At 42.9% G+C, this 11,133-nt stretch overlaps 1 protein-coding gene across 1 annotated transcript; it reads left to right on the top strand.

Annotated features, from left to right (window-relative positions):
• The first annotated feature begins 2,288 nt into the window (after positions 1–2,288).
• LOC137332946 (phytanoyl-CoA dioxygenase domain-containing protein 1-like) lies at positions 2,289–10,918 on the top strand. Its single transcript, XM_067996992.1, has 6 exons — positions 2,289–3,099; positions 3,326–3,542; positions 3,647–3,738; positions 5,291–5,430; positions 5,538–5,642; positions 10,683–10,918. Exons 1-6 carry the CDS (start codon positions 2,970–2,972, stop codon positions 10,788–10,790), a joined length of 792 nt encoding a protein of 263 aa, XP_067853093.1. The 5' UTR covers positions 2,289–2,969; the 3' UTR covers positions 10,791–10,918.
• The last annotated feature ends 215 nt before the right edge of the window (positions 10,919–11,133 follow it).

Consider the following 11,133-nt stretch of genomic DNA (forward strand, 5'->3'; position numbering starts at 1 on the left):
TGACCTTATGATGGAGGGAAGGTCATTGATGAAGCAGCTGAAGATGGTTGGGCCTAGGACACTGCCCTGAGGAACCCCTGCAGCAATGCCCTGGGGCTGAGATGATTGGCCTCCAACAACCACTACCATCTTCCTTTGTGCTAGGTTTGACTCCAGCCACTGGAGAGTTTTCCCCCTGATTCCTATTGACTTCAATTTTACTAGGGCTCCTTGGTGCCACACTCGGTCAAATGCTGCCTTGATGTCAAGGGCAGTCACTCTCACCTCACCTCTGGAATTCAGCTCTTTTGTCCATGTTTGGACCAAGGCTGTAATGAGGTCTGGAGCCGAGTGGAGCTGGCGGAACCCAAACTGAGCATCAGTGAGCAGGTTATTGGTGAGTAAGTGCCGCTTGATAGCACTGTCGACGACACCTTCCATCACTTTGCTGATGATTGAGAGTAGACTGATGGGGCGGTAATTGGCCGGATTGGATTTGTCCTGCTTTTTGTGAAAAGAAAGAATTCATTCAGTTAACCCTACAAACAATTGAGTAGTGAAAGAACTCTTACCATGAAAAGTGTTTAACCAGTTTGAGAAATGAAAGTTGGCCTATGTGTGTATGAATCCCCATGACAATTGGATCACTGAGTTTCAAATGTCTTCTGATTTTGTGTTGAGGAATTGTTCCTTTTTAAAAATTTCATATTTTTTACTTCTGGGTTTTACAATATTGAAAGGAAATAAGCAGCCAAGAAGTTTGTAACATCAAAATTACTGTGCCTTCGAGCATAAGTAACAGCAAGCCTCTTCTTAATCTTCATGAACATTTAACCTATTTCCCAATTCACCTATTCTTAACCATTCAGACCATAATTCAATAGGTTATATTGTATTTCACCTGTGGTCTGGAGGCAATGTACTTACACATCTTAACCCTACAGACAGGGCCGCGGTTTAACATCTTATCCAAATGACAGTAGCACCGAGTGCAGGGTCAGCCTGGATTTTGTGTTTAAGTTTCTGGAGTGTGACTTGAACCCACAACTGTTCTGAGTCAGAGACAATCATGCTACCAATTGCGCCACAGCTAACACGCATGACTTTGTATTGTGATCTGAATATGTAATACTTCAGCAATGCCTTGGTTAGATTACCATTCATCAGTAACTATTTGGTATAGGAATGAAAGGAACATTGCAAAACTTAGTTGACGGTGATGTAAATGTTGACGTCCTAATAAAGGAGAAGGAAATATGTAGGTGGGGTTAAGAAGTATTAATTCCTAAAAAATACTGTGGAGGCTGAAAATCTGAAAAAAAACTGAAAGTGCTGGAAATACTCAGCAGGTCAGGCAACATCTGTGGAGAGAGAAACAGAGTTAACGTTTCAGGTTAATGACCTTTCATCAGAACTGGAAGATGTTAGAGATTTAACAGTTTTTAAGCAAGTACAGAGACAGGAAAAAGACAGGGGGAAGGGGAGGAAAGAACAAAGGGGAAGGTCTGTGATAGGGTGGAGGACAGGAGTGATTAAATGACAAAAGGGATGATGGTGGTAATGGGGCAAGTAAAGAAACAAAATATGGATCTAGAGGAGTTGTAAATAGCAACAGCAGAACCATTACCAGCATCACCGTCCAAAAAAAATGGGAGCAGTGGTTATGATCTGAAGTTGTTAAACTCAATGTTGAGGCCGGAAGGTTGTAAAGTGCCTAATTGAAAAAAGATGTGCTGTTTCTTGAGCTTCTGTTGAGCTTCATTGGAACAGGAGGACAAGGACAGAGAGGTCAGAGTGGGACTGGGGTGGAGAATTAAAATGGCAAGTGACTGGAAGCTCAGGATCATTTTGCAGACCAAACAGAGGTGTTCAGCAAAGCGATCACCCAATCTGCGTTTGGTCTCCTCAATGTAGAGGAGACCGCATTGTGAGCAGCGAATACAGTGTACTAAGTTGAAAGAAGTACAAGTAAATTGCTGTTTCATCTGGAAGGAGTGTTTGGGGGCCTGGACGGCGTGAAGGATGACGTGAAAGGGCGCTTGCATGAGAAGGTGCCATGTGAAGGGGAGCGGGAGTTGGGGATGATGGAAGAGTGGACCAGGGTGTCGCAGAAGGAATAGTCCCATCGGAATGCTGAAAGGGGAGGGGAGGGGAATATGTGTTTGGTGGTGGCATCGCGCTGGAGGTGATGGAAATGGCAGAGGATGATACGTTGAATGTGGAGGCTGGTGGGGTGGAAGGTGAGGACAAGGGGGACCTTATCATGGTTCTGGGAGGGAGGGGAAGAGGTGATGGCAGAAGTGTGGGAAATGGGACGGACATGGTCAAGGGCCCTGTCAACCATAGTGGAGGGGAATCCTCAGTTGAGGAAAAAGGAAGACATATCGGAAGCACTGGTATGGAAGGTGGCATCGTCAGAATAGATGCAACAGAGACGGAGAAACTGGGAGAATGGAATAGAGTCCTTATAGGAAGCCGGGTGGGAGGAAGTGTAATGAAGGTCGCTGTGCTTATAGTAATACTGATGGACAGTCTATACCCAGAAATGGAGATAGATAAGTCAAGGAAGGGAAGGGAAGAGTCAGAGATGGAGTGTATGAAGGCGAGGAAGGGGTGGAAATTCGGGGTGAGAGCAAAAAACGACACCAACACAGTCATCAATGCACTGGAAAAAGAGGTGAGAGAAGAAACCTGAGTAGGACTGGAACAAAGAATGTTCCACGTATTCCACGAAAAGGCAGATATAGCTAGGACCCATATGTGTTCCCACAGCAACATCTTTTATTTGGAGGAAGTGAGTGGAGTCAAAGGAGAAGTTGCTCAATGTTAGAACAAGTTGACTAGTTGAGCCCCTGTTCAAGGAACAAGCAGAACAAGTTTATGCAAATCAAGCTTGCTGAGATTTCTATATAAGTTACAATTTACAGCCAGCCAGTATCAGTACCAACACAACTCCAAGAAGCAGTAGAAAAACAAAATGAGTTACGATAATGGAGATCAAGGCAAACGATCTGAAAAAGGCCTACGAAAATAATGGCTACCTTACAGGAATCCGGGTCCTAGACAAGGACGAGCTTGCACTGACGACTCAGAATTTTTCAGTCTTGGAGGATAAATTTGGTAAGTTAAGATTTGTGTACCTGTTATTAAAAGGCCCTTATATATACAACATTAAAGAATATCTCAACAGTATGTGTTCACTATGAGGTCTGGAAATGCGGCTCAACATTTAATTCAGCATCTTCAATGAACATCTGGTGTCATGATTGTACTTACAATAAGAAAATACTTCTTTAAAACTTAAGTTAACTTTCTTTTTTGATTACTTCTGCTCTGTGTGTTCCAGGTAAAGTATATGCCCAGTACAACCTTCACAATGTGCATTTACAGTACAAGTGGGTGATGGATTTAGCCACACATCCCCTGGTCCTCCAAACCATCATTGCAGCTTTGGGTCCTAATGTCATACTGCTTGACTCCCGGTTTATTTGTAAGTATCCAGCCTCTGATGTCCCTCATGAAAACAACATAGCCCCCTATGTAGCCTGGCATCAGGACATCAGGTGAGTTAGGTATTATAGTACAGCACAAAACTGGGAGATGCTTCTGAATGTGACTGATGCTTAACCCTCATCAATCATAACTTTATACTGTTCTTCATCTACAGATACTGGGGCTTTGAAGGAGGCCCTGTAACATCTGTGTGGTTGGCTTTGGATGACGTTGACAGAGAAAACGGGGTCCTGCAGGTTATTCCAGGTTAGATTTATAGGCACTGGTGGCTTTGTTTATATTTTCCATTTTTTAGGCTCACACATGGGAACATAGGAACACGAGAAGGCCATTTAGCCCATCAAGCCTGTTCTGCCAGTCACTTAGATCATGGCTGATCTGTATCTCAACCCTATTTACCTGCTTTGCTCCATATCCCTTGATACCCTTAACTAACAATCTCAGACCTGAAAATTTCAATTGACCCAGTATCCACAGCCTTTTGGGAAAGAAAGTTCCAGATTTCCACTACACTTTGTATGAAAAAGTACTTCCTGATTTCACTCCCAAATGGCCGAGCTCCAACTTTAAGTTTACTCCACTTGTTCTGGATTTCCCCACCAGAGGAAATAGTTTTTCTGTATCTACCGTATTGAAACCTTTTATAATTTTAAAGATGTCAATTAGATCATCCCTCAACCTTCTCAAGCCAAGGGAGCACAAGCCAAGTTTATACACTTTGTCCTCATAATTTAACCCTTTAAGCCCTGGTATGCTGGTGAACCTGTGCTATACCAATTCCAAGGCCAATATTCCTGAGGTTCGATGCCTAAAACTGAATGCAGTTCTCCAGATGGGGTCAGACCAAGTCTCTGTACAACTGAAGCATCACTTCTTCAGTTTAATTTTCCAACCCCTTTGAGATAAAGGCCAACATCCCATTAGCTTTTCAAATTATTTTTTGTACCTGCGCACTAGCTTTTAATGATCTGTGCACATGGTCACCCAAATCCCTTTGCTCCTCCACAGTTCCTAGTCTCTCACCATTAAGAAAATATTCCGATTTGTCTTTCTTGGATCCAAAGTGGACCTCACACTTCCCCACTTTGAACTCCACCTGCCATAATTTTGCTCACTCACTTATTATGTCTATGTTCCTTTGTTACTTCCTGCTCTCATCTACACAAATTACTGCGCCTTTTAACTTAGTGTCATCTGCAAACTTGGATAGACAACAGTCCATTCCTTCATCCAAGTCATTTATATAAAAATGGTGAAAATAACAGATCCCTGAGGAAGACCACTTGTCACATCCCGCCAATCAGAGAATGTTCCCTTTATCACTGCTCATTGTGTCCCACCTCCCAACCAATTACTAACTCATGTCATAAGGTTACGTCTAATTCCGTGCGCATTCATTTTTGCTAATAATCTCTTGCGCAGAACATTATCAAATGCCTTCTGAACGTCCATATAGACAACATCCATAGACACCTCGTCATTCACCATGCTGGTGACCTCCAGAAAAAAATTCAACGAGTATAGTCAGACTTAACCTACCCTTCTCAATCCATGCTGACTCTTTGATCAGCTCGTACTTGTTCAAGTGCTCAGTCGCTCTGTCCGTAATGATAGATTTCAGTAACTTCCCCATAACTGATGCTAAACTGACTGGTCTGTAGTTACCTGGTTTCTCCCACCCTCCTTTTTTAAATAATAGAGTGGCATTTGCAATTTTCTAATCCAAAGGCACATTTTAAAGCAAAAGAATTCTAAATATTTCTTAGAGGGGTGATATTGTGCTCAATGATATTTGCAGGAAGCCACAAGCTAGGGCTACTGGAGCATGGAACAGGTGCTATTCCTGGGAACATGTTGACATCAAATCAGGAAATTCCCAAGAATTTGGTTGAAGCTGAGAAGGCTGTTGAATGTCCTCTCAAAGCAGGAGAAATGTCTGTAAGTGGAAGTCTGAAATTAAAAATAAATTATAATTTAGACTGAAAATATATCAATTTCTTGTGTGTTTAATCTTATTTCCTGTTGTTTTATTCAATTTGTTTTAGGTCCATGATGGTTTGACAGTCCACTTCAGTGAACCCAACATATCAAACAGACGGAGATGTGGCTTTGTGATCCGCTATGTCCCCACCACTGCCTACCCCGTTGAAGTGAGTATTTAACTCCACTCCAAGCATAAATGTGAATAACATGCACATCTCAACATTTTGTATTTTCTTTATAACAGTTACCTGAAATCTCTTACCAGAAATAGGGTTGCGGACCCTCCCAGATTGACTGGGAGTCTCCTGCAATTGACAGTTGATCTCCCAAGGACTGCTGCTGGCAACCCAGGTAAGTAGTACTTTCAACACATGATCCGTGCCTACACGGTTCCGCAGTCCATCATCTCAACCCCCACCTAACACCATCCTACCTGCCCCGGCTCCACCTCCAAGGTGGAGGCGGAGCCGGGGCATTTCCGGTGTAGTTGTTGCAGACGAATTCACCCATGCTGCTTTTACCTCCTCAAGGCCAAGAAGTTGGCCTTACACACTCCACAGGAACAGTTAAACCCAGAGACACCTTCGAGCCTCCACCAAGTGCCCAACCAGAAACCCCACATAATAGCACCCGGGTCACAACCAGGACCTGGACCCAGGCCTGCCCTCCAAATGACGTCAAACCGAACCACAGCAAAACAAACTGTTCGCGCCCCCTAACAGATGGGCGAGCGATGCCCATCACACACCCAATCTCTTAAAATATACAGTTACATTAAAGTAGGGTTAATCCCTAGTTTCACACCAAGCTCAAAACCCAATAGAAGGCTCATGTCCACAGGCAGACGCACTGCAACTTTGAAATGTCAGAAGAGTTGCCTTCACAGCTCGGATGTTGTCTCTGCTGCTGATGAAAATTCAATGAAAACTTCAGTAATCAAATCCCTCTACCTCTTAAGATACACAAGTAACCGGGGCTAAACCGATAAAAGGTAAGTTCAGCACGAAAGTCAGGGAGTGCCTCTTCATAAGAACATAGATCATAAGAAATAAGAGCAGGAGTAGGCCATATGGCCCCTCGAGCCTGCTCCCCCATTCATTAAGATCATGGCTGATCTTCGACCTCAATCCACTTTCCCGTTCTATCCCCATATCTTTTGATTCCCTTAGTGTCCAAAAATCTGTCAATCTCAGTCTTGAATATGGTCAACGACTGAACATCCACAGCCCTCTTGGGTAGAGAATTCCAGAGATTCACAACCCTCTGAGTGAAGAAATTTCTCCTCATCTCAGTCCTAAATGGCTGACACCTTATCCTGAGACTATGCCCCCTAGTGCTAGACTGTCCAGCCAGGGGATACAATCTCTCAGCATCTGCCCTGTCAAGCCCTCTCAGAATCTTATTTGTTTATAAGACCATAAGACCATAAGAGATAGGAGCAGGAGTAGGCCATTTGGCCCCTCGAGCCTGCTCCGCCATTTAATGAGATCATGGCTGGTCTGATTTTTACCTCAACTCCACTTTCCCGCCCTTTCCCCATATCCTTTGATTCCCTTGCTGATCAAAAATTTATATAACTCAGCCTTGAATGTATTCAATGACTCAGCCTCCACAGCTTTTTGGGGTAAAGAATTCCAAAGATTCACGGGAGAAGAAATTCCTCCTCATTTCTGTCTTAAATGGGCGACCCCTTATTCTGAGACTATGCCTCCTAGTTTTAGATTCCCCCATGAGGGGTAACATCCTCTCAGCATTTACCCTATCGAGTCCCCTCAGAATCTTGTATGTTTCAATAAGATCTCCTCTCATTCTTCGAAACTCCAATGAGTATAGATCCATTCCACTCAATCTCTCCTCATAGGACAACCCTCTCATCCCAGGAATTAATCTAGTGAACTTTTGTTGCACTGCCTCTAAGGCAAGTATATCCTTCCTTAGGTAAGGAGACCAAAACTGTACACAATACTCCAGGTGTGGTCTCACCAAAGCCCTGTACAATTGCAGCAAGACCTCATTACTCTTGTACTCCAACCCCCTTGCAATAAAGGCCAACATACCATTTGCTTTCCTAATTGCCTGCTGTACCTGTATGTTAACGTTCTGTGTTTCGTGTACAAGGACACCCAAATTCCTCTGAACACCCACATTTAATAGTTTCTCACCATTTAAAAAATATTCTGTTTTTCTATCCTTCCTATCAAAGTGAATAACCTCACATTTCCCCACATTATACTCCATCTGCCATCTTCTTGCCCACTCACCTAACCTGTCTATATCCCTTTGCAGACTCTTTATGTCCTCCTCACAGCTTACTTTCCCACCTGGCTTTGTATCGTCAGCAAACTTGGATACATAACACTCGGTCCCTTCATCTAAATCATTGATATAGATTGTAAATAGCTGAGGCCCAAGCACTGATCCTTGCGGCACCCCACTTGGTACAGTCTGCCAACCTGAAAATGACCCGTTTATTCCTCTTCTCTTTTCTGTCTGTTAACCAATCCTTTATCCATGCTGATATATTACCCCCAACCCCATGAACCCTTACCTTGTGTAACAACCTTTCGTGTGGCACCTTATCGAATGCCTTTTGAAAATCCAAACATACTACATCCACTGGTTCCCCTTTATCTACCCTGCTAGTTACATCCTCAAAAAACTCTAATAGATTTGTCAAACACAATTTCCCTTTCAAAAAACTATGTTGACTCTGACGAATCAAAATATGATTTTCTAAGTGCCCTGTTACCACTTCCTTAATAATGGATTCCAGCATTTTCCCGACGATTGATGTCAGATTAACTGGCCTGTCGTTCCCTGTTTGCTCTCTCCCTCCTTTCTTGAAAAGCGGTGTTACATTTGCTACCAATCCACTGGGACTGTTCTAGAATCTAGGGAATTTTGGAAGATCACAACCAATGCATCCAATATCTCTGTAGCCACCTCTTTTAGAACTCTGGAATGTAGGCCATTAGGTCCAGGGGATTTGATGGCTTTTAGTTCCATTAATTTCTCCAGTACTTTTTCCTTACTAATATTAATTACTTTAAGTTCTTGGTTCCCCACTATTTTTGGTATTTTTTTGTGTCCTCTACCATGAAGACAGACACAAAATATCTTTTCAACTTCTCTGCCATTTCCTTATTCCCCATTGTAATTTCTCCTGTCTCAGCCTTTAAGGGACCCACATTTACTTTCGCTATTCTCTTCCTTTTTATATACTTGTAGAAGCTCTTACAATCTGTTTTTATATTTCTTGCTAATTTACTCTCATTCTATTTTCTCCCTCTTTGTCAATTTTTTTGGTCATCCTTTGCTGCTTTCTAAAATTCTCCCAATTCTCAGGCTTACTACTCTTCTTGGCAACATTATACGCCTCTTCTTTTATCCTAATACTATCCTTAACTTCTTTAGTTAACCACAGATGGATAACTTTTCCCGTGGAGTTTTTATTTCTCAATTCATTCAGAATTATGAAATATTTCTTTAAATGTTCACCATTGCTTATCTACCGTCTTTTCTTTTAATCTAATTTCCCATCAACCTGAGCCAACTCACCACTCATACCTATGTAATTGGCTTTGTTTAAGTTTAAAACTTTAGTTTCGGGTTTAACTACGTCACTCTCAAACTCAATGTGAAATTCTATCATATTATGATCACTCTTCCCCAGAGAATCCTTACTATGAGATTACTAATTAACCCTGTCTCATTACACAAGACAAGATCTAAACTAGCCTGTTCCCTGTTTGTTTTTTATTATTCGTTCAGGGATGTGGGTGTCACTGGTGAGGCCGGCATTTATTGCTCATCACTAATTGCCCTTGACAAGGTGGTGGTGTGCCGCCTTCTTGAACTGCTGCAGTCCGTGTGGTGAAGGTTCTCCCACAGCGCTGTTAGGAAGGGAGTTCCAGGATTTAGACCCAGCAACGATGAAGGAATGGCGATATATTTCCAAGTCGGGATGGTGTGTGACTTGGAGGGGAACGTGCAGGTGGTGTTATTCCCATGTACCTGCTGCTCTTGTCCTTCTTGGTGGTAGAGGTCGCGGGTTTGGGAGGTGCTGTCGAAGAAGCCTTGGCGAGTTGCTGCAGTGTATCCTGTGGATGGTACACACTGCAGCCACTGTGCGCTGGTGGTGAAGTGTGAATGTTTAGGGTGGTGGATGGGGTGCCAATCAAGCGGGCTGCTTTGTCTTGGATGGTGTCGAGCTTCTTGAATGTTGTTGGAGCTGCACTCATCCAAGCAAGTGGAGAGTATTCCATCATACTCCTGACTTGTGACTTGTAGATGGTGGAAAGGCTTTGGGGAGTCAGGAGGTGAGTCACTCGCCACAGAATACCCAGCCTCTGACCTGCTCTTGTCGCCACAGTATTTATATGGCTGGTCCAGTTAAGTTTCTGGTCAATGGTGACCCCCAGGATGTTGATGGTGGGGGATTCAGCGATGGTAATGCCGTTGAATGTCAAGGGGAGGTGGTTAGACTCTCTCTTGTTGGATATGGTCATTACCTGGCACTTGTCTGGCGTGAATGTTACTTGCCACTCATCAGCCCAAGCCTGGATGTTGTCCAGGTCTTGCTGCATGCGGGCTCGGACTGCTTCATTATCTGAGGGGTTGCGAATGGAACTGAATACTGTGCAATCATCAGCAAACGTCCCCATTTCTGACCTTATGTTGGAGGGAAGGTCATTGATGAAGCAGCTGAAGATAGTTGGGCCTTGGGTTGGTTCCACGACGTATTGTTCTAGGAAACTGTCTCGAATGCAATGAGAAATACTTGGAATGGTGTTCCAGGTAGGATATTGGAATTAAAAACTGGTATCATTCAAGATGCAGTTAGATACTGTAATGGATCAATCGAAAGATGAGCTAGATGTGCCAATTGTTAAAGTAGGTTCGCTAAGTTGGACAGGGAGCATGAAAACTTACAGGGGAACCAGTTTTTATAAGGTAAATTCAGTAACATTTGAAAAATGCAGCAAATGTCTCATGATAAAACAATACGTGGTAATCTGTCATGTGATCAAACCTCCAGTAATGAGGCTAATCAGAGTTGGCCACGCTAAGCAGAAATAAATATTCAAATATAATTCACTATTGGCCCAAAATACCCACTCTTCCTGTTACTGTGTGATGTACATTTGACCAAGCTTCCTGTTACATATGCTTACTAATTGCTAATGTTTACTGTTGCTATTTTTCAGGATCCAGACAGACCCCGTTCTTTCCCTGCAACGGTGCTGATAGCTGGAGACGACACATTCAACCACTTTAAGAACAATGCACCAAACTTCTTTGTTAAACCATTCTGAAAAAGTTACAGCAACCCTGAGCGATTGATGTAGAAATCTTGTAACTGAAGACATAAACATTCAAACATTTTTGCTGTATAACTGTTATATCTTACTGGACTAAGGAATCATAACTGTTCATAGATTAGAGTCAAATAATAAATTCTTCTTATTTCTGTACAAACTTGTGATTTCTACAAATTATGGACTCAGACACCATCACATACCAATAACTGCACCTGAAAAGTAAAAAATAAGCAACTTTCTGGGGTGGGAACAAGGTTGTTGCTAGTCTCCTCTCAGATCCTCCAATCTGAGGGCTGGATTAACCTACATGGTCCACTTTATTTGGGTCTGCACCAAG

The sequence above is a fragment of the Heptranchias perlo genome, chromosome 15 (genome assembly GCF_035084215.1).
Source record: "Heptranchias perlo isolate sHepPer1 chromosome 15, sHepPer1.hap1, whole genome shotgun sequence".
NCBI classification, from domain to species: Eukaryota; Metazoa; Chordata; class Chondrichthyes; order Hexanchiformes; family Hexanchidae; genus Heptranchias; species Heptranchias perlo.